General features: G+C 42.2%; 2 protein-coding genes and 1 pseudogene across 3 annotated transcripts in view; 1 reads left to right on the top strand and 2 right to left on the bottom strand.

Annotated features, from left to right (window-relative positions):
- CCDC13 (coiled-coil domain containing 13) overlaps nucleotides 1-8,369 on the bottom strand; it is a 51,550-nt gene extending 43,181 nt beyond the window's left edge. Inside the window, exon 1 of one of the 2 annotated variants that reach the window (XM_059162354.1) lies at nucleotides 8,276-8,369. The gene's annotated coding sequence lies outside the window, so the exon portion shown is untranslated. The remainder of the gene's footprint in view (nucleotides 1-8,275) is intronic. The other variant, XM_059162355.1, reaches the window with a different exon arrangement.
- An 8,132-nt stretch (nucleotides 8,370-16,501) lies between these two features.
- Nucleotides 16,502-24,349, bottom strand: HIGD1A (HIG1 hypoxia inducible domain family member 1A). Its single transcript, XM_059162376.1, has 4 exons — nucleotides 24,065-24,349; nucleotides 19,715-19,829; nucleotides 18,857-18,991; nucleotides 16,502-17,528 (listed from the first exon to the last, which is right to left on the bottom strand). The coding sequence occupies exons 2-4, from the start codon at nucleotides 19,809-19,811 to the stop codon at nucleotides 17,479-17,481; spliced, it is 282 nt and encodes a 93-aa protein (XP_059018359.1). The 5' UTR covers nucleotides 19,812-19,829; nucleotides 24,065-24,349; the 3' UTR covers nucleotides 16,502-17,478.
- Nucleotides 19,631-19,761, top strand: LOC131826098 (U4 spliceosomal RNA; annotated as a pseudogene).
- Nucleotides 24,350-25,435: the final 1,086 nt, after the last annotated feature.

Consider the following 25,435-nt stretch of genomic DNA (forward strand, 5'->3'; position numbering starts at 1 on the left):
ATTTGTTGCCAATATTCAAAGATCTTCAGATTTCAATTAAAGCCAGATTTCCAGCTTCTTTTTAAAAAGTTTACAGGTCTGACCATGCTGGGTCCATAGCCCAGCATGAATAGCAGTGACTGGGCAGAAGGAGTGCCCTCTGGGGCACTCAACACCATCCACTCAACACCATCCAGACCACCCCAAGATGCTGCAGCTGGCACATCAGCCGCCTGGTATCACTGCTCGGAAATGCTGTTCTTTCTCTTACACCTGCTGGATTCAACCACTTTTACTTCCTATCAGCCCCAGCAGATGTCTGCGTTTGTGACTCCTCCTAATGCTCAAGCCTAGAGGCATCACAGAGCCTTGCTTCAGCCTCTCTACCTTCCTGGGATGCCTTCCTCCCCAGGCTTTTCCCCCTTTACTCTTTAGCCTTTTCCCCCTTTACTCTTTAGGATTCCCCTGGGGGCACACTGTGGACTCCTAGAATCCCTGGAGTGTCCCTTAATCACTAAACATACTTCAATGTATTATAATTATCATGATTTTGTTTCTATTCCTTCCTTTTACTAAGAGGACCCCTAAGGGCAGTGGTCTTATTTTTTTAATTCTCAGAATCTCATCAAGAATGGGCTTTCAGTTATTTATAGAATTATCATTGAAAGAATGTAGCAGGTGCTCAAGGATGAAGGGGAAAAAATGAATGCATGACAGAAAATAAACAAAAGTGGTTGCCAGAGAGGAGGGTGTGGGAGATTGGGCAAATGGGTTAAGGGGAGTGGGAGGTACAGACTTCCAGTTATGGAATGAATAAGTCACAGAATGAAAGGTACAGCACAGGGAATATAGTCGATGATACTGTAATAGCATCGTATGGTGACAGATGGTGGCCATGTTTATTGTGGTGAGCACAGCACAACATATAGACCTGTCCAATCACTCTATCATACACCTGAAACTAACATAACATTGGGGCAGCTATGAGTTTTTAACAAAAACTTAAAAATGACTGAGTGAATATATGAACAAGGAGTGACTTGAAAAGCCTTTTCTTCTGTTCCTGATGTGCACTTGAAGTCACTGGGGAATAGGTACTTCCTAGATGCATACTGTTACCTGGGCAAATTAATCTCTGTGCTTCAGTTTTCCCATCTGTAAAATGGGGGGATGGTCATTATATACTTCACAGGGTGGCTGTTTACTCATGGAGTAAATGAGAGGATGCGTGGCAAGTGTTAATAGTGCCTGGCCCAGAAGCTCTCCTGACAATTTAGCTTTTTTTTTTTTTTTTTTTTTTAACAATTTAGCTCTTATTATCTTTCTCCTCCTATGAAATGGGGTGTCCTCACCCTGGTCATGCCTGTGGGAGACAGACAACACCGCAGACAGACAGGGCCCTCTGGTCTACATCAGCCCCCAGGCCGCTGGCACCTGCTCTGTGCTCTGCTGGCAACCAATGGAGATTTGGATTTCGTTGACCTGGGCTGTGGCCTGGGTCTCTGTGTATTTTCACTTATTTTTTATTATTATTATTATTTTGTGTGTGTGTGTGTGTGTGTGTGTGTGTGTGTTTACATCTATTTTTACAGTTTCCCATATGAATCTAACGATGAGGTAGGCATGAGAATGAGGGGAGGTAAACAGTCTGAGGGGCTAGGGAGACCTGCAGGAGAGAGCACCCCCATCAGCCTGAAGCTGAGCACTAAAGAAACTGGCTTAGGGTGGGGAAAAGGGGGTGCTAGAGTTGGGGGATGGGGGACAGAGGGCTGTCTTTTCAGAAGAACATTTGCAGAGAGAATGTGATGAGTGTGGGGAACTGAGAAAGACTCAGGACGGCCAGAGGTTTGGGGAGGGACTGGAAAGAAGGCCTTATCTGGCCTAAGTAAGGACACTGAACTTCATCCTGAGGATGCTGGGGATGTTCAGAGCATGCAGACAGGATCACACTTGAATTTTGTGAAGCTGGAGGCAAAGGGGCCTAGCTGGGAGGATGTTTCCAGAAAGGAACATGGTCCTGAAACAAGGCTATGGCCATGGTGATGGAGAATGGGGAACAGGAATGGTGGCAAATAGAAGAGATGGGAAGCAAGGATGCAGCCTAGGAGGAGAGGGGAATCTAGAGGGTTTGGGTTTAAGTGGCTGGGGAGATGGTGGGCCTGGGAAAAAGAGTTTTCCAAGCTGCAGGCAAGCCTGGTGCAAGGCACTGCTAAATTTGAGACCCCCTAGGCTTTCCACATGGAGATGCTGGGTGGGTGTGTGGCTCAGAAGGGTAGTCTGAGCTGGAGCCTCAGGAGCCCAAGATTGGGAGGCGGACAAAACCCAGTGGGAAGAAGGTGAGGAGGGGTCTGAGAAGGAGCTGAGAGAGAAGGAAGGGGAAAATGGAGGAAGAAGAGATAGCCAGGAACAGATAGAAGTGAGCAGATACTACTAGGTAGATACGGCGACAGATGGGTGAGTCTGAGCAAAAAAGAGGCAGGTGGGCTGATCAGGTTAGGAGGCTGCAGTTAGGGGTCACTGAAGGGTGGATGCCAGGGACCTCCTGAGATGGGCCCCAGACCACATTCTTCCACCTCTTCCTAAACAACTTAATTAAAAATCAAGGTAGACCCCTGACCAAAGACAACATAGATCTCAGTAGGGGATGCTGATTCCCAGGAAGCAGAAAGGAAAACTCGTATTTTATAAAAGCAATTAACCATAATGCTAAAGCTAGATTTTTCAAAACACCCTTTAGCCCCACCTGATTCCTGACTAGTTCATGACCATGTGGTTGGTATACATTAAGAACAGGAGCAAAGATATGCCTGTGCTTTGTATTTTGGGGAGTCAAGATGAAAGAATAGAAGACTTCCTGTCACCTTCCACATACCCTCAAGGTGGAAAATGTTATATTCATCTCTGAATCTTGTCTCTGCAGTATAAGCCAGCATGGGTACGCAGCGGTGCTAAGTTAGCATGGGTGCCACGAGTGAATAAAGGAAGCCCAGCAGCTGTTTTGGCCTTAAAGCAAATAGCACCGAAGACATTCAAGTTGATTTCATTTGGTCCTGGAGAATGTGGTTGAAAGATCACTCAGCAAATGTGTACTGGCATTGCACAGAGAGCTATGGATAGATCTCTTCATATGGAGCTTGTAGTTTGGAGGAGGAGACGGACATCGATCCAATGATCCCATTAAAAAAAAAAGCATAAAATGGTCACTGGGATGCTCTGAAGGAGAGACATAGGGTTGAGACTCTCCATCAGGGAGTCTGACATAGTCTGGAGAATTTAGGAGAGCAGCCCCAAGGAAGTGAGCTGAGACCTGAAGTATGAGTAAGAGCTAAGCAGAGGAAGAGCATTTGGGGCAGAGGGACAGCATGTGTGGAGGCCCAGTGGCAGAGTGAAAAATGGCAAGGCCTCTAATGACCAGAGGCCTCTACTCCCCTTGCACATCGAATCCATCAGCAAATTCTCTTGGTCTACATTCAGAATATACCCAGAACACAAGCACTTGCCACCTCCTGATCCCTGCTATAGCCTCCTAATTTCTGTCCTTACATCTGCCCTTGCCCCCAACCCCATGGTCTCTTCTCAACATTGACGCTGCTAATACATAAGTCAGACCATGCCCACCTCAGCATAAAAATAGGGCCTTGTGTAATCTGGTTCCTCTGCCAACCCATCTTTCATTATCAAGGACACATCAAATTCACAGTCTTCTGCTGGCTGTTCCTCTGCTGGAATGTTCTTTCCAAGGTACTCATTGTTATTGATTCTTGGGGATTTCTACACAGACAATCAGGTCGTCTGGGGACAGGATCATTTTATTTCTTCCTTTCCAACCTGTAATGGTTACTTTTCCTCTCCCAATGCCAGACAGGTAGATAGATATTTACTCAAAGGGCATGTTCTCAGGGAGCCTTCCTTGCCCACCCTACCTAGTTCTGTATTCCCTTCTCCTGCTTCCAGCCCCTGAACTCCCTCTTCCCTACCCATGTTTATTTTTCTCCATCATGTTTTTCAAAATCTGATACACAGAACAGTCTACCTGTTTATCATCTATGTTCTTTAACTAGTACATAAGCTACCTGACATGGCACATCTTCATTGCTGTCTTTCAGATCTGCACAGAATTTAGCACACATTTAGGTGCTCAGTATTTCTGGAAAAATGACTAATTAGGCTTTTCTTAGTCCCACCATCTTTGGTAACCAGCTGTATCTGTGAACATGCTATTCATAAGTAATGATAACAAGTGCTTAGACAAGCATTATCTTTACAAATCCATCTTAATAATACTGTGCCTTCTACATGTGGTGATCGGGCATAACCAGGGTCTTGTTACTTGTTCTGGACTTAAGGAGTGGAACTGGAGGTGCAGAGAGTTTTAAAAGTTAAAGCTGAACAGAACTTCTGACATGTAAAGAGTTTAGAAGCTATCATTTCTATCCTCACAATAAGAAAAAATCTAAAAATCAACAACTGGAAATCAGTGGAGCTCAGAATCATTAGACAGTTGAGGTCATAGGGCAAATTGCTCCCAGAAAACTGGAGAGTCAGGTGAATACAAAGAATCAGCTTACTAGGAGCAGAAGTCTACAGCTAGAGTCAATATCAGTAGACACACTAACCTGTAATTGAGTAATTGTTGGGGGCTAGGTGTGGACTAGCTTGCAGTTTTAAAACTCCAAGAGGTCTAGTTCTTTGGGGGCCCTCATACTTTAATGGTTTTTAGCCCCAGATTTTCCTACCAGATTCTCACTGTGAAAATCAGAGGAAAATCCAATCCTGCTTCTGGCAGTGGGAGAGAAAAAGACTGGAAAGAAAAAATATAAAACTTTCTTGTTCTCAGATGACATGACTGTGTATGTAGAAAATCCCAAAGAATCAACAAAAAGAACAAAAAAGAAATCCTGGAACTAAAGTGCAGCTATAGGGGTGCCTGTGTGGCTCAGTAGTTTAAGCCTCTGCCTTTGGCTCAGGTCATGATCTCTGGGTCCTGGGATTGAGCCCCACATCGAGCCCCACATCAGGGTCTCTGCACAGCAGGGAGCCTACTTTCCCCCTCCCCCTCTGCCTGCATCTCTGCCTACTTAGGATCTCTCTCTCTGTCAAATAAATAAATAAAATCTTTAAAAAAATAAAAATAAAAAGCAACTATAGCAAGGTTGAGGACACAAGTTTAGTAAACAACAGTCAATTGTTTTCCTATATGCCAGCAAAGAACAACTAGAAACTGAAATTTAAATGTAACACCATTTGCAGTCACATAAAAATGGAAATACTTTAGTATACATCTAACTAGATATGTAAAAGATCTGTATGAGGAAAACTATAAAACTTGGATGAAAGAAATCAAAGAAGAACTAAATAAATATTCTATGATCATGGGCAGGAAGACTTCACTACTGTTAAGATGTCACTTCTGGGGCGCCTGGGTGGCTCAGTGGGTTAAGCCGCTGCCTTCGGCTCAGGTCATGATCTCAGGGTCCTGGGATCGAGCCCCACATCAGGTTCTCTGCTCAGCAGGGAGCCTGCTTCCTCCTCTCTCTCTGCCTGCCTCTCTGCCTACTTGTGATCTGTCTATCGAATAAATAAAAAATTAAAAAAAAAAAAAAGATGTCACTTCTTCCCCCAAATAAACAAAACAAACAAAAAAAGTTGTCAGTTCTTCCTAACTTGATCTATAGTTCCAACACAATCCCAATCAAAATCCCATCAAGTTACTTTGTGGATAATAACAAACTGATTCTAAAGTTTATACAAAAAGTCATAAGACCTAGAATAGTCAATACAATTTTGAAGAAAAAGAACGAAATTGGAGGACTGATGCTACCCAACTTTAAGACTTCCTATAAAGCTACAGAAATTAAAACAGTATGGTATCGGGGAAAAAACAAACAGATCAATGGAATGTAACTAAGAGAGCCCAGAAATAGATCCCCACAAAAGGAGTCTACTGATCTTTGAAAAGAAGCAAAGGCAATTCAATAGTCTTTTTGACAAATGGTGCTGGAACAACTGGATATCACATACAACAAAATGAATCTAGACACAGACTTCACACCTTTCACAAAATTAACTCAAAATGGATCATAGATATAAATGTAAAATGAAAAACTGTAAAACTATTTGAAGACAATATAGGGAAAAAATCTAGATGGCTTTGGGTTTAGGAGTGAGTTTTAAGATACAATACCAAAAGCATGATCCATGAAAGAAAAAAACTGGTTAAGTTGGACTTCATTAAAATTAAAAACTTCTGCTCTTCAAAAGACACTGCTAAGAGAATGAAAAGACTAGCCATAGTCTGGAAGAAAACTTTGACTGCAGAACACATATCTGATAAAGGACTGCATGCAAAATATGCAAAAGAAGCCTTAAAACTTAACAATATGAAAACAACCCAAATAAAAAGTGAGCAGAAGATCTGAATACACATCTCACCAAAGAAGATATATAAGATGGCAAATAAGCATATGAAAAGATGTTCAACATCATATGTAGTTAGGACTTGCTAATTAAAACAACAATGAGATACTACTACACACCTACTAGAATGGCTAAAATCCAAAATACTGACAACACCAAATGTTGGCAAGGATTTTAAGCAACAGGAAATTTTATTCATTGCTGGTGGGAATGCAAAATGGTACAGCCACTTTGGAATACAGAATGGCAGCTTTTTGCAAAGCTAACCATATTCTTACCAAATGATCCAACAATCATATTAACCCAAATGTGTTGAAAAGTTATGTCTACACAAAAACCTGTAAGTGAATATTTATAGCAACCTTATGCATAATTACCTAAAATGAGAAGCAACTGAGATAATCCTTCTGTATGTGAAAAGATAAAAAAAAGTTGGTACAACCATACGAGGGAATATTGTTTAGTGATGAAAAGAAATGAGCTATCAAGCCATGAAAAAGCATGAAGGAAAGTTAAATGCATATTTCCAAGTGAAGAAGCCAGTCTGAAAAGGCTACATTCTGTGTGACTCCAACTATATGGCATTCTGGAAAAGGCAAAACTACAGAGAAGTAAAAAGATCAGTGGTTGCCAGTGTTTGGGGAGAGGGGAGGGAAGGATGAACAGTGGAGAACAATGGGTTTTTAGGACAACGGAACTCTTCTGTAAGATACTTTAATGGTGGATACTTGATATTATGCATTTGGCAAGACCCACAGAACTGTACAACGCACACGTTCCCACAGCCCCTAACATAAACTATAGACTTTTAAAGTTAATAACGACATAGCTTTAGCCGTAGTAACAATATATCAGAGCAGAGCATGATGGTAATAATGGGGAAACAGAGGCGTATATAGGAACTCTGTATTTTCTGTTCAATGTTTCCGTAAATCTAAAAGTTCTCTAAGAAATAAAGCCTATTTATTAATTTTTTTTTTTTTTAAGTTAAAGCTAAGTCTGCATGGAAGGAACTTTCGGCTCAGGAAAGATTTGGAGCCAAAGGATGGGGAGAATGACACCTACCCACTAGGCTACTCCTGTAGCAAAGCAAAGGTCCCTGAGGCAGTTGAGCACTGGGAACAGACACCAGGAAGGAAGGGCTGAGGCATCTCGCAGGCACGAGCCGCTCTGCCTCCACCAGCCTCCCTCTTCCTTCTCTCTCTTTTTTATTATGTTCTCCTCGAGTATTCCGAGCAACAGCCTGGGGTCCTGGGAGTTCAGAGGAGAAGCCCAAGAGATTCCCAATTGAGACCCCTGTGCACCTACTAGTCGCCTGTCAGGACCCGCATCAACGTAGGGATGGGTTTGGGGTGGGGCGCACAGGTCTGGTTCGCCCGGAGGGAGTCCCGCTCTGAGGGGACTCGCTCGTCTGGGTTTCGGTCCGTGGGGGCTGGCCCTGAATTGGGAATGCGAGGGAAGTGGATACCAACAAGTCGCTTAGTTCCCGCTCCACCTCTCAGTACGGCGCAGCAGGGTTCTGTAGAGGATAACCAGAAGAGGGTGCTGGTCCGAGGGACCTGGGTCGGAGTTCCGACCATGGTGCCTACTGTGTGACTTTGGGCAGCAGATCCCTCTCTGCACCTCACTAACTCCTGTAAACACACGGAATCTAAGTCTCTGTTTGGAGAGGCGAGGAAGCTGTACATGGAGACTGACAGAATGAAGTGGGGAGAGACCTCGCTCGCCAGGCAGGCAGTGGGCACCGGGCAGCGGCAGGGAAGGATGCCGGGGAGAGCTTGTGCGCTCCCACCCAGGTCCAGCACCCCCCACCCCCACTCCAGCAGTTGCTGGCTCCCCAGGCTTCAGCCTTGGACCTTCCGCCCTTCCCAGCACTTACAGCCGTCCCTCCGCTCCTCACTTGCAAAGCCGGAGCAGCTCTGTCTCCTCTTCCCCACGCCGGCACGCGCTGCCCCAGCAACCGTCACCAGGGAAACCAGCAACGTCACGACCAGCGTGATGTCACCACGTGTCTACGGAGGCCGAGGGGACTGTGGGAGCTGGAAAAGTGACGGTGGCGTTTGTGGCCCAGGTTGAGGAGGGGTGGGAATAGGGGCGGTAGGCTGAAATAGGAGTCCTGTGCCTGAAACTTTAACGTTGGCCCAGTTACGTGGTTCTGGAACATGTTTTAAAAGTTTCGTCGGCTAAACATTTTGTGCAGAGATGCACATTCAGTTGTCCTGTAAGGGAGTTGAAAAATGATCCCACCACGAAATTTAACGTATTCTGCATGTCTTTGAAAAACGGGGGAAATTGTGTTGTGATGGTAAGTGAAAAAAGCAGGACGCAAAATAGTAATTGCTAAATAGTTTTTAAAAAGAAACAAGACTGTGAGGAGCATATAGAAATATTAAAATGATTATATTTAGGTGGTGGAATTACAGTGCTGTTTTTATTCTTGCATTTTGGGGGATTTTAAAAATAATGAATATAGTTTATGTTCATCGTGGAAAACACTTGTATGTTTGTTTTTTTAAGGCACTCCCCAACCTAAGTCAAGTCACTACTATATTAATGGCTATGTGGAAGTGGGAGGCAAATTTCTATGAAAGGAAATCGAAGGAAGCTTTCCAAGTATTGATTCGGGCCTTTGTAATTTGAAAATGTCCAGACATCTCATAATTGCTTTTCTTTCTTTTTTCCTCATAAGGCATTCACCTCATACACATTCAGAAAGATGTGTCACCAGATCACACTTTGCAATACCAATCAGAATACTGACACTGATACTCCTATCTTAATCATGTTTCATTTGTATTCACGTTTGTGATGTATTTTGTCCTCTTCAATTTTACAATGTGTGTAGTTTTTCGTACCCACTACCACAGTCAGGACACTTCATTCACAACAAGGATCCCTCTCTTCGAGGTTTATAACCACATTCACATCCCTCTCTCACCTCCCAGTCCCTAAACCCTGGTAACCATTCATCTTCCTTTTCTAAAATGTTGTCATTTCAAAAACTTTATGCAGATATACAATATCTAACTTTCAGGGATTGATCGATCTATCTTTCTTTCTTTCTTTCTTTCTTTTTTTTTCCTCAGAGGAATTATCTGGAAACTCATCCAAATTATTGTGTGTGTATCAATAATTTGCTCCTTTTCATGGCTGGATAGTTTTCCATGGTATGGACATGCCAGTTTGCAGTCAAATGCTCTACCACTGAGCTATACCCCCTATGGACATGCCAGTTTGTTTAACCATTTATCCATTGGAAGGCTTCTGGGCTGTTTCCAGTTTGGGGATATTATGAATAAAGCTGATAGGAACATTTATATAGTTTTTTTGTGTGTGTGAACCTAAGTTCTCATTTTTCTGAGATAAATGCCCAAGAGTGCAGTTGTATGGCAACTGCATGTTTAGTTCTATAAGAAACAGCCAACCTGTTTTCTAGAGTGGGTGTACCATTTCACATTCCCACCAGAAATGGTACATTGAGTGACCCAGTTTCTCCACATCCTTGCCAGTATTTTTTAATGTATTTTCTATATTGTGTTAGCCATTCTAATAGGTATGTAGTGACACCTCATTGTGGTTCTAATGTGCATGATGGGTGATGATATAGAGCATTTTTTTCATTTGCTTGTTATCTATCATCTTTGGTATTGTCTTTTGTGCTATATCTGTAGAATATATACAGAGAATTCTCTGTATATTCTAGATAATAGTCCTTCATTGGATATGTGGCTTGTAAATATTTCCTTCCAATCTGTAGCTTGTCTTTTAATTTTCTTTGAATGGGCTTTTGCAGAACAAAAGGTTTTGGTTTTGAGGAAGTCCATTTTATCAACCTTTTGTGGATCATTTAAGAACTGCTTACCAAAAACAAAATAAAACAAAACAAACAAACAAACAAACAAACAAAAACCCCTTGTCTAGCTCTGGATCCCAAAGATTTTTCCCTATGATTTTCTAAAAGTGTTAGATTTTTATGTCACATTTTACTTTGACATAATCTTTGCATGAAATGTAAAGTTGAGGTTGTGGTTCCCCCCATCCTTTGGCTTATGGATGTCCAATTGCTATAGCACCATCATTGAAAGGTAGCCTTCTTCCATGGAATTGCTTTTGAACCTTTGTCAAAAATCAGTTGAGCAAACTCAACAACTAAACAACCTAATTTGAAAATAGGGAAGGACTTGAATGGACTCCTCCAAAAAAGATGGCCAACAAGTATATGGAAAGATGCTTAACATCACTACCCATTAGGGGAATACAAATCAAACCCACAATGAAATACCACTTCATTAGCATGACTACCAAAAAAAAAAAAAAAAAAGGAAAATAACAAGTGCAGATCAGGATGTGGAAAGCAACCCTTATGCACTGCTAGTGGGGTATAAAATGGTAAAGCTTCTATAGAAAAGTCTGGCAATTCCTTAAGAACTTAAACATAGGATTATATGATCCAGGAATTTCACTTCTGGGTATAGAACCAAAATATGAAAGCAGGAACTCAAAGAGATATTTGTACACCAATGTTCATAGAAGCACTATTCACAATAGCCCAAGGTGGAAACAACCCAAGTGTCCATCAACAGATGAATGGATATACAGACTGTGCTCTATCCATACAGTGGAATATTATTTGGCCATAAAAAAGAAAGAAATTCGGACATGCTACAATATAGATGAGCCTTGAAAATGTTATGCTAAAGTGAAATGAGCCAGACATAAAAGGACAAATATTATATAATTCCACTTATATTAGGTACCTAGAAAAGGCAAATACATAAAGAGTAGAAGAGAAGTTGCCAGGGGCCAGGGAAAAGGGAAATTGGCTTTATGAAAAGGTATTAAGTTTCTCTTTGGCACGATGACAAAGTTCTGGAGGCAGATGCTGGTAAGAGTTGCACAGCATTGTCAAGTGTACTTTGTGCCACCGAACTGTACACTTAAGGTTAAAATAGTAAACTTTGTTGTGTATATTTTACAATAAAATAAAAAAAATCAGTTGCACTGATGTGTGTGGACCTAACTGCTTCTTTTCCTAATCCCTCAATTAGGTCTTTCCCACAGCTCCAACTTTAAAGCGGGACTTTTATCCATGCTTATTTATTTTTTAAAAGATGACCATAAGGTCACCAAATAGATTTTCCCTCACTGGAATTATAGGCACTGTCCTACAAATAAATATAACATAAGCAGTCAGTGATCCTATTCTTACTATGAGAAGCAAAATTGAATTGAATAAATGATCAGAAGAAAGAATTCTCTGACAGTAGTCAAGTCACAAACCTCAATTTTCTTAAAATAACAATAGTACTCTTACAACTATGATAATCAAATAGGTCATGAATGTGTTTTGTAAACTGTGAAATGCTCTTCAGGTGTATTATTACATATTTTGCTGTTTTGTGTCAAAATGGGAGCAAGCTTTGCTGCAGCTTAAAACTAAGGCACCATTTGGCTCTACACATTTCAGACCTCTCCACTTATCGACTTCAACTTTGCAGGTCCAAAATCTAATTTGGTCATTATACCATAAATGTCTACTGGGGCTAAACTTAGCAGCAGTCATGGCATTAAGTGATTGACATATAAACCAGAGCACTAAGCCACTAGTTTACATTAGGGAATTGTGACCCATATCCAGAGCCTCTCCCTTCCCAGAATCAAACACCCACAAAGCCAAGCATCATTGGAAAGATATTCTGAGCACGGATTCAGAGCAAACAGAGGCAAACTGCCTTGAGATATTTTTGACCCAGTGTTAAGCCTTATAAAAATATTCCTCATAATAAGGAACCCCTTCCCCCTCCAACAGACAAAAATTGTTCGTTTTCACCAGGGTCAAGATCCTTCTTGTTGGAAGGTGTTAAATATATGTCAGTTCCACCTCTTCAACTCACCATGGATTTGGGCTTTCTTTGCTGGCTTTCAGCCTCTAACAGACCCCTCCCAGTACACTTTGTGTTTTAGTGTAACACCATTTTGGATACAGTCAAGTCTTATTTTATTCATGGTGCTATTTCATCTAAAATGTGTTTGTACATATGGTGATCTCACACATCATATGCTGATCTTATTAGAAAACTCAAAAATGTTCTGCCAAGATTCAGTAGTCCTTAGTTCCAAGGGACCTCTCTGATGGATGAGATCTACCTTGGCTCTCCTCCTAGCCTTTAGCATAATGGACTGGTCATTATTTTATATTTTACTCAAAATTTCTCAATTTCACTCTTGGCTCCTATCATGGTCTTTCAAAACACTTGGATGAGTCACCTGGTGTCAGGAATTCTTGGTTTCTCCCTGTTGATTAGGTTCCCAGTGCCTTGAGTAAGTATTAGTTTCTTATTTTACCAGCTTCACAGTAAAGACCATTTATATAGAGAATTCATTCACCTTTCTTTTCATAAAGGCCACAACAAAGACTGAGGATTTTAAATGAAGAAATCTGAGGACAAAGCAGCTATGGCACATTGGAAAAATAAAACACTGTGCTTAGGACCTGAATAGGGAAGGAATGCATGTGTGTGTGATGGAAGGTGGAAATGAAGGTAAGACTTAGTATATCTTGAACAGTTATTACTGTATGTACCTTTTTTATCTACCTTCCCTTCCATCATGCAGTTTCTCCATGTGACCAAGGCTCTAGGTTTGTGCTCTGCTACTTTTCAATTTTATGTATTTGAGTAAGTTAGTTTTCCTTGCTGATAAAGTCAGGGTAATATGTACTTCAGCGTCTTTTTGTGGGGAACTAGTAGAAGAGTACTGAAGTGTTTACTATACAGCAAAGCAGTACACAAAAGTATGCATTTTTTTCTCACAAAAGTGTTGTCTTAGGCATTTACAACTCATTATGGGAAGATGTGAGAAAAGGGAAAGTTCACTGTGACCTACAAGAGTACAGAGAAGCTTTACAAAATAGAATTTGGGGTGGGCCTTTACGATGTGCATTTGAATTGTATGGGAATGGGGAAAGGGAACATTCAGAAAACCAGTGGCACAGGAGCAAAGGTGTTGGGGGCAGTGTAGAGCACAGGGCTTTGGCACTCCTGAACTAGGTCACAGGACAGGAGATGAAGGGCCTACATTTAAAGTAGTAGCAACAGGTGGAAAAGGACAACTCTGAGAGACTGTTTATGAAAAACCTGGCAGGATTTGGTGAGTGGCTTAACAGTGATAACACAGGAGAAAGTTAAGACATTTCTAAGAGTTTGAGGCCAGAGAGTGACAGAGGGAGGTGGAGGGTGTCAGTGACAAGAGATGGGTGAGCCAAGAAGGGGCACCAGTGGGGAAGACAGTAAGTACAGTTATGTGCGGGCTGAATTTAGGTACAGGCATGAAAGGCAGGATGGCATCTCCTCCTCACATTGTGCGATTTTTGTCTGTGACACTTCAGTTACACTAGAGACAGGAAAAAACCCAAACACCATTATAAGCAGCTCAGAATACTAGAGAGGACCTGTTAACTGAGTTCCTCTGAAGGGATCATGTGGACACTGACCTCCAAACTAGAACCAATTAGGACTGTTGAATTTAGGGAAAATTTCTATCGTATACCTTGCTAAAAGAAAATTCTTTATTTCAAAGAGGATCAGGTATATAAATAGTAATTGTCAATTCTATCATTTGACACAGGAGAACTTTAAAATACCTTATTCATTCAGCTTTGTTCTGGCCTAGTAGGTATATTATGATGGGCTGTAGATGTACATAGAGATAGAGCCTAAATTTCAAGTTCCTGAAACTCTCCAAGTAGCATTTCCTCATCTGTGAGGCCAGAGGGTTGCCCTAACTGATGCACTACTCCAAAATCCTGACAGAGAAGCCGTGTACTTTGAAGACTTCAGTTCCAACGCATACCACCAGATGTCACTGTTGCTCATCAAAAATAGGTAACTTCTGGGGGTGCCTGGGTGGCTCAGTGGGTTAAGCCGATGTCTTCGGCTCAGGTCATGATCTCAGGGTCCTGGGATCAAGTCCCACATTGGGCTCTCTGCTCAGCAGGGAGCCTGCTTCCCTCTCTCTCTCTCTGCCTGCCTCTCTGCCTACTTGTGATCTCTGTCTGTCAAACAAAAAAAAAATAGGTAACTTCTGAGAACTGACTCATATGTAAAAAAACAAAACCTATTTATTCCCATTAAATAAATATTTATTGAACATTTATATGAGACAGGCACTAATGCCAGGTGCTCTGAATGAAAAGGATCATCATGGCCTCAAAGATACTAAAGGAGAGGGGCGCCTGGGTGGCTCAATGGGTTAAGCCTCTGCCTTCGGCTCAGGTCATGGTCTCAGAGTCCTGGGATCGAGGCCTGTATCCGGCTCTCTGCTCAGCAGGGAGCCTGCTTCCCTTCCTCTCTCTCTCTCTGCCTGCCTCTCTCCCTACTTGTGATCTCTTGTCAAATAAATAAATAAAATCTTAAAAAAAAAAAAATACTAAAGGAGACATGGAAGCAATCACACATCAATGCCCCAATCACATAGAAATATTAAGCCAAGGAATCAAACTCTCAGTGAAAATCAACATACCATCTCTTTAAGGTACAACATTGCTTCCTGAGGGGTACTTAACTCTGATTGCAACCCTGGGTTAAGTGCCTCACCTCCCGCCCTCCCCCAACACACACCACGCTGGATGTTACTGCTGCTACCTCTCCCTAGCATTCAACAGGCTTTTTATAACCACTTAATGGCGGCCTTCCCTGCCAGACTTTCCCAAGCTTACCACTGTACCAACGGGCGTTGCAGTCATTTGTAGAGTTTCTTCCCGCATCAGGTGTTGTGCTAAGATCCTTACAGTAACCATTGACTGCATTTTACCATCCCTCTCAGCCACTAATATTATTGCCCCCATCTTACAGATGATGAAACCATGGCTACTTGGGTAATAGATGACAGAGCTGTGAACCCAGGACTGACTTAATAAGATGTAACATCACACCCACCTAAGCCACTTTTAAGAACTTCATTATCTGATGGCAATCCATTCATCCAGCTAATTTACCACTCTCTTCCATGAATGGGCAACCCCACCTTTAATTACATAATGCTCAGTACCCAACACTTTGCTTTTGTTTGCCCTAGCTTCTGGCAATGGTCCAGGCCAACTTCTCTCAAATGAGTATTTATTTGGTTTAACAAGTCAGTAATATACTCATCTGTTAGAACAATTTCCTGAAAATTGTTCCCAAATTTGTTCTACAGAAGGCTTATCCTTCGTGAAACAATTGCTAGGACTGCCTACCAGGATCTCCTATCAGATCTATTGGAACCTGAGAAAATAGTTCCTAGTAATAGTTTTTATTTTTAAAGCATTTTTCAGACTCATATAATGACCTATAAGCTATATAGGACTGTAGAAATTACCTAGCTCACCTTCTCATTTTATACCCAAGATTGATAAAACTCAGATTTAATCCAAGTTTAAGATTCAGTGGTGAGGGACGCCTGGGTGGCTCAGTTGGTTAAGCAGCTGCCTTCGGCTCAGGTCATGATCCCAGCGTCCTGGGATCCAGTCCCACATTGGGCTCCTTGCTCCGCAGGGAGCCTGCTTCTCCTTCTGACTCTGCCTTCCACTCTGTCTGCCTGCGCTCGCTCTCTCTCGGACAAATAAATAAATAAAATCTTAAAAAAAAAAAAAAAAAAAAGATTCAGTGGTGAGTCAAGACCATGCTGTAACCTCTTGCCTAACTTTATTAATTTATGATAACTGCGGCCACTCAGTTTCACAAAGGCCATCATTTCTAATACCTATTGGCATCTACGACTTGACTGCCCAGGTTCCAGTCCCAAACCTATAACCCTCTCTAGCTTTGTGACCCTGGGTTAGATATTTACACTCATGCCTCAGTCTTCTCCTCTGTCAAATAAGGATAATTCCTACCTCTTAGGATTGTTAGTAAATCTAAATGACATTATACATGAAAAGCACTTAGAATAGTGTGTGGCACATAGTAAATACTCAACAGATATTAACGATTATTCCTGTTTGATAAATATGCTTTAACCATAGTTCCTACCACAGGTATAAAACATTCTTTTTTCTTGGAACTTAATCCTTGTGTTACTAAGGAATGACTGATTTTTTTCTAAATTGAAATAAATACAAGGCAACTGATGTGTTCACCTTCTTTACTAACACTACATTTACCATGTTATCACCATGGAATGTAAATTTAGGTTAGACAAGAAAATTTCACAAATGTAATAAAGCATTCTGGAGTATACCAAAGTTTGTGTATTATGTCTGACCAAACTACCTTGTGAATAAAATCATCAATCACTTCAACTGTAGGTAATTTGTTAACATTTATGATTCTTACAGAGAAAATAAACAAGCTTCATACATTTAAAAAAGTGTTTGTCACTTAACCTTTGCATTAGTACTTAAAATACACATTTCAACATTTAGAAATTATTCTAATACAACAGCAGCATAAATATAACTCTGCAGTTACAAAAAAAGCTAAACTGGGATCCACAGTTAGGTTATTCTCATGTTTACAACTATGATTCTGAAATAAATATTACTCTAAACAGCTCTTTATCGGCTTTTTAGGTTTAGTTTAAATAAACGTATTTTAGGTTGTTGGGAAGCTTACTATATTCCATGCACTGTTCTGAAAGGATTAAGAGCCAACCAGTCCTAAAAACTGAAGTACCCAATCAATCTGCAAAATAGGCAGAAAAAAGTTAAATGGGATTCCTACATAACATCAAAAGCATGTTTTGATACTAGAATCAAATCAGCAACTACGAGTACTTCAGGACTGGCACACTGTCCTCTTTCTAACTGATTTGATCATAAGAGTTTAAGGAGGAGCATATTTTACCACTGTCCAGTCCATTTAAAAGTGACATGTTTCTTCTTTTGTGCTAATGTGACTCCCCTGAATGACCTAGCTAGTTGACTGGTCACTAGTAGTCTGGTAACCAGGCAAATCAAGCCTGCAAGACAGGAAGCCAATACTTAAACTACCATATTATCTGACCCATTCAAATGATTTATTTTCAACATAAACATATAAACTCAATATGAAATGCCTAACTAAAGCAAACACCACCAACAAAACTGAGACAGCTTCTCTTCTTCTAAGGTTTAGGCTTTGCCCAGAATTCCTTGTACATGGAATACCCCATACCTAAAGGAAAAAAACAAAACAAAACAAAAAAAAAAACAGTAGTTAAACATTTAATATTTTCCATGATATTAAGAAAACGGAAAACAGTTCATAAAATAGCTAAAAGTAGCACCTTGCTATCATGCAATATTTATAAGGGGAACAAGACCCCAGGCTGTTTATACTTTTGCCTTCTTTAAATTTCTGAAATTCTTTTTTTCTACAGGTTCCCAGTAGCTCGAGGTTCTTGTGTCTACTTCAGACTACTGAAATATTTATTTTAAAGAACAATTAGGGGCGCCTGGGTGGCTCAGTGGGTTAAGCCTCTGCCTTCGGCTCAGGTCATGATCCCAGGGTCCTGGGATCAAGCCCCACATCGGGCTCTCTGCTCAGCCGGGAGCCTACTTCCTCCTCTCTCTCTCTCTCTGCCTGTCAAATAAATAAAGAAACAATCTTTAAGGGCACCTGGGTGGCTCAGTGGTTTAAAGCCTCTGCCTTCGGCTCGGGTCATGATCCCAGGGTCCTGGGATCGAGGCCCGCATCGGGCTCTCTGCTCAGTAGGGAGCCTGCTTCCCCCTCTCTCTCTCTATCTGCCTCTCTGTCTACTTGTGATTTCTGTCTGTCAAATAAGTAAATAAAAATAAAATAAAATTAAAAAAAAAAAAAAAGAATCTTTAAAAAAAAAAAACAATTAATATTAATCTTACAACTTTAAAAGGAGTACTCTTGCCATGTAACAGTAAGTGAAGTCAACAAAATTAAAAAGCCAATAAAAGACTGTAATACCTACATTAAAAAAACATTTTCTGGGGCACCTGGGTGACTCAGTCAGTTAAGCACCTGACTCTTGATTTTGGCTTAAGCATAATCTCAGGGTCCTGAGATCAAGCCCCGTGTTGGTCTCCCCATTAAATGTGGAGGCTGCTTAGATTCTCTCTCTCCCTCTCTCAACCTGTCCTACCCCCTTGGGCTCTTAAAAAAAAAAACCAAAAAATTTTGCCACTTTCAAAAATTCAATAAAACAGTAGTCTTATGTCATATGTCTCTCCCAGATAATGGCTCTTACTACCAACCCTATTTACATATTTAGACTCCAGTGAAATTATAAGTTCTATGATGGACAGAACGGTTTTTTTTTCCCTTTAAAACATGTAAAACAAATAAAACATTTACTGTATCAGACAGTAAAAACTGTGTCACTAATTGAACTACCTTTATTAATACAATTTTTATGAGAAAAAAATAAGTGACATTTCAAACTACTTCAAAGTCAGCTAAAAGTACCTACCTTGATTTATAAAATCTATTAATGGGAATTAGAAACTTGAAAATTTCCTCTAAGAACCTACCAAGAGTCATTGCTCCTACAACAAAGCCTTGGGCTGCCACACGCATGTGGATCAAGTGAACAGACATTTTAGTATTTCCCCTGCTCTTCAATTTATATAATCCATATGCAACAATTGCTGCAAACCCGGCCATTCCTGTGAAACAAAGAGTCACAAGTATATCATCGCATGGGGTCAGGGAAGCAAGATGACTTTACTATCAATCAATATAAACCTCTACTATTTTTACAAAGATGTTCTATTGAAACCATTAATTAACTAACACACAAATTGAGTTTTTAATTTTCCCTCTTAAAGTCCAAAACCCATAATTGGTAGTAAACAGTAGAAGATTCAGGAAGTTAAGATCATCTTCAAATTGTGGGCTGTGCAGCCAGGAGGATGCTTTAAGAGCGCCAAGGGAACTCTTCTCTCAGTCCTATTTCCTTCCCTGAGAGGAATTAGTAAACATAGCAGAGACTGTAATAAACCATAACTGTGAGGGTAAGCTTTTTTAGTTAGCCTTGTTGAGTCCTTCTAGCAAATCATTGAGACTGAGGGTGGTCATAGGGTCCCCCAACACATTCACTGAAATGAGAGTCAATAAATGAAGGCTGAAGACACACAGAAGAATTTTTATAGACAATGTTATATCAAGGCAATCTTACATATTTCAACAACATAGGAACAAAATATATGAAAACAAATGCTTTCAGGATGTGCCTGGTGAATGAGTTGACCACACTTCTACTGATTTATAGCTCACAACAAACTGATTATTAGAATATCAAAGTCAGCTTTGCGCAGTAGCAGTATCGTAGCCAATGAGGTTTATCCGAGGCGCGATTATTGCTAATAGAATATCAAAGTCAAACTTACCAATGGGAACAAACGGTGCCTCTTTAGCTTTTCGAATAAGTTTAGATCCCTGATCTTCATCATAGGAAGAAAGAGAAACATCTGTGCCGGTTGACATAGTGGCTGAAGAATCCTCCTGAAAGAGAATTTCCAGGAAGTTCTACAATTAAAAGCATCTTGAACACTGAATGGCTGGATGTACTTAAAATGCTCCTACTTTCCACCTAAAAACCTGGTATGTTGTCCATAATGTTTAGAAAGTATTTTTTAGAAATTAACTATATTTTTAACCTGTAGCTACCTTTAGGAAGAATTCTATTTATCCCCCCCTATTGTTTTGATGTTCATCCCATACAACCAATTCTTTTTTATTTGTTTATATTTAAGTAGGCTCCACACCCAGCATGGAGCCCAAGGTGGAGCTTGAATTCACAACCCTGAGATCAAGACCTGAGCTGAGATCAGATCAAGAGTCAGATGCTAAATTGACTGAGCTACGGGGCATCCCAACCAATTCCTTTTTAGCAGCACATTGTTGATAACAGTGAAAGTTTTGTTTTGTTTTGTTTTAAGATTTTATTTATTTATTTGACAGACAGATCACAAGTAGGCAGAGAGGCAGGCAGAGAGAGAGGAGGAAGCAGGCTCCCTGCTGAGCGCAGAGCCCAATGCGGGGTTCCATCCCAGGACCCCAGGATCATGACCTGAGCCGAAGGCAGAGGGTTTAAGCCACTGAGCCACCCAGGCACCCCAATTTTGTTTTTTAATTGAAATAACTTTTGTCTTGCTTTCTCAAATAAATAAAATCTTTTTAAAAAATAAAGCTTTTATTTTAAATACTATTGTTTACTTTTTAACCAATACTTTTAAACCATAATTTATGTTCAATTGAACACAATATAGCCTTTTGGGTTGTTGTTTTTTTTTTAACCTAGGGTTATCATTTTTAACATCACTGCAGCGAAAAAACTGAACTATCCTCAGGACCTTCTTAATGAATGAATGTCTCCTAAGTTTCAGCTCTACTTTCCTTTACATACCTTACATTCCCTAGACCTCCCTCTTAAAACTCTCTGCCTTCTTTTATAGAGACCAAAGACTCCATTCTCCCTTTTTCAGTCATCTCCTTTTACAAAGGAAGCTATTTAACAGGTGTTTCATCACAATGAGAAAAATAACAAAGTCAGTTTCACCTTAGTCACAATAAATACGTATATACTTCCCTCTTCACTGAGCTGATTTAACCGCCTGTAAATGTTACCCACAGATAAAAGAAGGGAGTCAAACACATGTTAAGTGTACAAGTCTGATTAGTGTCAGTTACATTAACTTCAAAAGTCAACTGCCCATCCCACTACCCATGTAACATCTTACCTTCACTTCTGGGTTTTTTCATGTGCATCACGCATCATACTCCCTTCAATAACAACTCTCATTCAGCACTTTGCTATTGTGAGGGTGTAAGCCATAGGTTTAAGACCCTCAAAAAAAAGTCAACTCTAGAGGGCGGTGTACTGCTTAGTTTGAAAAGTGAAATCATCCTTCTGAGCCTCCATCCCCATTGGGAAGAATCCAATTCTGGCGTCTGACAAAGAAATCCTTAATCTCAGGACCTGAGATCATGACCTGACCCAAGGCAGAGGCTTAACCCACTGAGCCACCCTGGCACCCCAGGAATTATCTTTAAAAACAAGAAAGTCAGTGGTCTTTCCTCTAAACCCTCACATCTGGATCAGTATAATTTTCAACAGGTCAGTGGACCAAAAGTCTTTTCTCCCTCCTTCAGGAAGACAGAGGATGGCAGTCTCTTTCCTGTACATATATGAAAGAAGAAAATCCACTCAACTCCAGTTCTCACCTATGATACAGAATCTAAAGTTTGTATGAGTAGGTCATCTGATCAGATTTTCAGAAAGCAATCCTTAGAGTAAGAATAAGGGTGTGGGGGTAACCATGTGGTCATTATTTGCTTTCAGTGACTAAAGATAACCTGTCTCTGATCGAGAATGCCCTGTAGCACATTTAAAGACAAAAGAGGGATATAAAAAGTCCAACACTCACACCACAGATTATACTATAGTTCAAATTTTATTTCTCTACCTAACATACTATATATTCGCAACACTCCTTGCATATAAAATTTTGACCCAAGCATTCATGACTTGCAGCCATACAAATGAAAAGTGGCTAACTTTTTAAAAGTATGAGGATCAGGGGTGCCTGGGTGGCTCAGTGGGTTAAAGCCTCTGCCTTCAGCTCAGGTCATGATCCCAGGGTCCTGGGATCAGCCCCACTCTGCCTGCCACTTTGCCTGCCTCTCTGCCTACTTGTGATCTCTGTCTGTCAAATAAATAAATAAAATCTTAAAATAAAAATTAAAAAATAAAATAAAATAAAAATGTATCAGAATCAGTAACTAAGAATCATATAATTTGTTAATAACAACCCAAATGATTAATCCATGCCAATAGCCTAATTTTAGAGGAAAAGGGGTTATATGAATTGTTCAACACCAAGAATATATCTCTGGCAGGCAAGGATTGAAACCAGATCTCCTGACACACGGTCCAGAGTTCTTCTGACTGACAATATATTGTCAAAGCACCAACGTTATGACGCTGATAATACACTTAATCTGAAAAAGATTAAAATTCATTTAACAGAAGCCTGCATTTCTTTCAATTGTAAAAAATATGCAAATCATGCCTAAAACCAAACGGAACTTCCTTCCCTAGTGACTTAACTCACCCACCAATTTCAACTGTGCTTTTTTTTTTTTTTTAAAGATTTATTTATTTATTTGACAGACAGAGATCACAAGTAGGCAGAGGCAGACAGAGAGAGAGGAGGAAGCAGGCTCCCCGCTGAGCAGAGAGCCCGATGTGGGGCTCGATCCCAGGACCCTGGGATCATGACCTGAGCCGAAAGCAGAGGCTTTAACCCACTGAGCCACCCAGGCACCCCTCAACTGTGCTTTGAATAGACCTTTTTCACTCGCACCACTTCTAGATTTTCCTTTATTTTAATTTTCTCACCTGCCCATTGCAACTGACCCAGATCTCTGTCAAAAGGTTGAACAGGTACAAAAAGAGGCATCAATGACCAGATGATATTCAAAGCCAGTTTGAAAACACTAAATATTCTCTAAACTTAGTAAGATACTACTGCAGACCTTTCCAAATGCATGGGAACCTAGAAAACACCTCAGGGAGGATGAGCTGTCCAGCGTGAGATGATGTAACAGACTGAAGGATCTTCACAGCCTGTCATTTTGGTCACAGGAACTACTAACAACAAGGGCTTCAAATTCTGATTTTCCATCAGTCACCTGTCAACTTGTTTAAAATGGCTGCAAAGGCCCCACCCTGGAGATTCTGATTCAGAGGATATGGAGCAGGGGACCTAAGGAATCTGTATTTTAAGAACCCCCCTTCGATTGATTCTGGGGCACAAGGAAATAACAGATGCCCTGGGATATAGGACTCAAAACTTGTGTGTCATGCTGGGGCCTGATGCCGCCTCGATCTGTCTGAACTTTTCCATCCAAACCGGTCGAACTCGAAAGTGCCTGCGTGCTTCTGGAATCATAAATCCTGCGGTGGGGACTACCCCACTGAGGGAACTAGTTGCAGCCCGCACCCGTGATGGGAGAAAGGCGAGTAACACCTCAGAATCATTTCAGCGGCTCCCAGTCTAAACACGCGCTGTTTTCCTATCTCTCACTGGCGGGCTTAGCTTTCAGGATGAAATTTAAATTCCGTCACAGATGTAAATGCTTCCTACAGGGCCTGAGGCCTTCTTACCGTCCCAGGGTAGGACAGGGTCGCCCAGCGTGGGAGGAAACCCGCGGTTCCGGAGAAGAGTAGGGTGGTGTGGTTTTACGCCCTCAACCTTTCGAAGCGCCCCACCCCGTCTCCTCCCGTAACCTTGTCTGGACTCCAAGGCCGGAGCGCTTGCCCTCCCAAGCCCTCCTCACTCACCGCGCGGGCCGGCTCTCCGGAAGGCTCCCGGCTCCGGGAACTATCCGCGCTACCGGCTCCCTGAGGTCGGCCCCAGCCCCCTCCATGGCTCTCTCGTTACCGCCCCCTCCGCGAGTCTTCCCTTTCGGCCGATTCACTCCACAAGCTTCCACTTCATCCCCTCACCCGACAGGCCGTGAGACACCCCCCAAATTTCCCTGAACCACGAGGTCGGGCCCGAGACCCGCCAATTCCTACTTGCACCCTTCAACCCGGCCATCGCCCCCCTCATCCCAGCCCCACGGCCCCCACCACTCCCAAGGCGCGCTCGGCGCAGCCAAGCGCTGCCGCACTTCTTTCCGCCCCACGGTAGCGCAGCCTCCGCTCCAGGATTCCCTCAAGCCTCACATACCTACAGGGACAGGACTCAGGTTCCCACTAGTTTCTGGCTCTCACCCACGCTCGCCGTCCAGCCGGCTTCTTCTCGTCCCGCCCACACCAAGCCCTAGCCAATAAGAAGCCAGCGCCCGGCAGGCGAGGGTCCCGGTGGGTGCGTGCGTGTGCGCGGTGGGTAGGGCGGGTCCCGGATTGGCCCGGGCGGCGCGCGTGGGCGGTGGCTCCGTGTCTCCGGCTCTCGCGTAGGGATCTCGTCTTGCGTGAGAGTTCAGCGTCAGGGCTTTGCCTGAGAGTTCAGCGTCAGGGCTTCGCGCAGGCGCTCTTCTGCGCCCTGGCTCCCAGCCGGGCGGAACCTCAGATTTCTGTCGCGCTTTTCCTTTCGTGCAGCCGCGGCGAGCATTGCGAACATTGTGTTCCGCACGCGGGAGGGGCGGGGCCGGGCCTGAGGCGTTTCGGCCGCAGCCAGTCCTTGGGAGGCTCGGGGAAGGACGTCTCTGTGTTCCGGGGCGCCGGCCGCGGTGAGGCGAAGGAGCGCTCGTCCGTTCCGTTCCCCTGGTGGTTCTGTGCTGCCGCGAACGTGCGCTGTCGGGCCTCTCGCCGAGCTTTTCTGGGGTTTACAGTGTGGTGAGGGGCAGCCATTAGTCGCAAGCATGGGGTCGCTAGAGGAGACTTCACCCTGAAGGGGGGAGGTTTCTCTGAGAAGTGTCAGCGGCCCTTGGTGACGGTGAACTTCGGGAGACAGCCCGTAACTTGTTCGTAGGACATAGCCAGTCTGTATGGCGAATTGAGGCAAAGCATCAACGACTGTGCCCCCGGGGAGTTGCGGCTAAATTAGAATCCCGTAGTAGAACCGCGAATTGAGGCGTATTGCCCATGCTGTATCACACAGGTAGGAACTTTGTGACACGGCCTCGGGATTTGGAAAAATCCTTTGTCTCATAATTAAGACACATGTAGGAAACATTCATGCTATGGGTGGTGAATGAAAACCCCCATACCTTGATTATATGGTATGTTTTCAGCTACTTGAAGGCACATACTTTGTCTGGTTCATGCCCATCTCCGAGCATTGTCTTTGAGCTCAGTAGGAGCCCAATGGAAGGGCTGCAAAAATAAGTAGGGATAATCAGGGTCTTACTTAGGATAATTAAAACGGCAAGAGATTTGAATATGAAGGCAAGTCCTCAAGTCCTGTGATTCTGGAAATACAAAGGCTGACAGCCGCCCTGAGCGCATTTATTCTTGAAGGGGGTTTGTATAAATCAAAATAAGGTTAGCTCATTTCCAGAGAATGAGATTTGGGAGCTGGGAAACTTGAGTGGCAGCCCCAGGCTGGCCACGTAGTAGTCATGACTGGCGGCTTTACCTCTCAAAACTTCACTTTCTT

This window comes from Mustela lutreola, chromosome 2 (genome assembly GCF_030435805.1).
Source record: "Mustela lutreola isolate mMusLut2 chromosome 2, mMusLut2.pri, whole genome shotgun sequence".
Lineage (NCBI taxonomy): Eukaryota > Metazoa > Chordata > Mammalia > Carnivora > Mustelidae > Mustela > Mustela lutreola.

What these genes read in the sequence shown, in the direction of transcription:
- HIGD1A (XM_059162376.1), bottom strand. Translation starts at nt 19,811, where the DNA reads ATGTCAACCGGCACAGATGTTTCTCTTTCTTCCTATGATGAAGATCAG. An exon ending in GGCACCGTTTGTTCCCATTG is followed by an intron (nt 18,992 to 19,714) that starts GTAAGTTTGACT and finishes TTTGTTTCACAG; the next exon opens with GAATGGCCGGGTTTGCAGCA. An exon ending in TGTAGGAGCAATGACTCTTG is followed by an intron (nt 17,529 to 18,856) that starts GTAGGTTCTTAG and finishes TTTTTCCTTTAG; the next exon opens with GTATGGGGTATTCCATGTAC.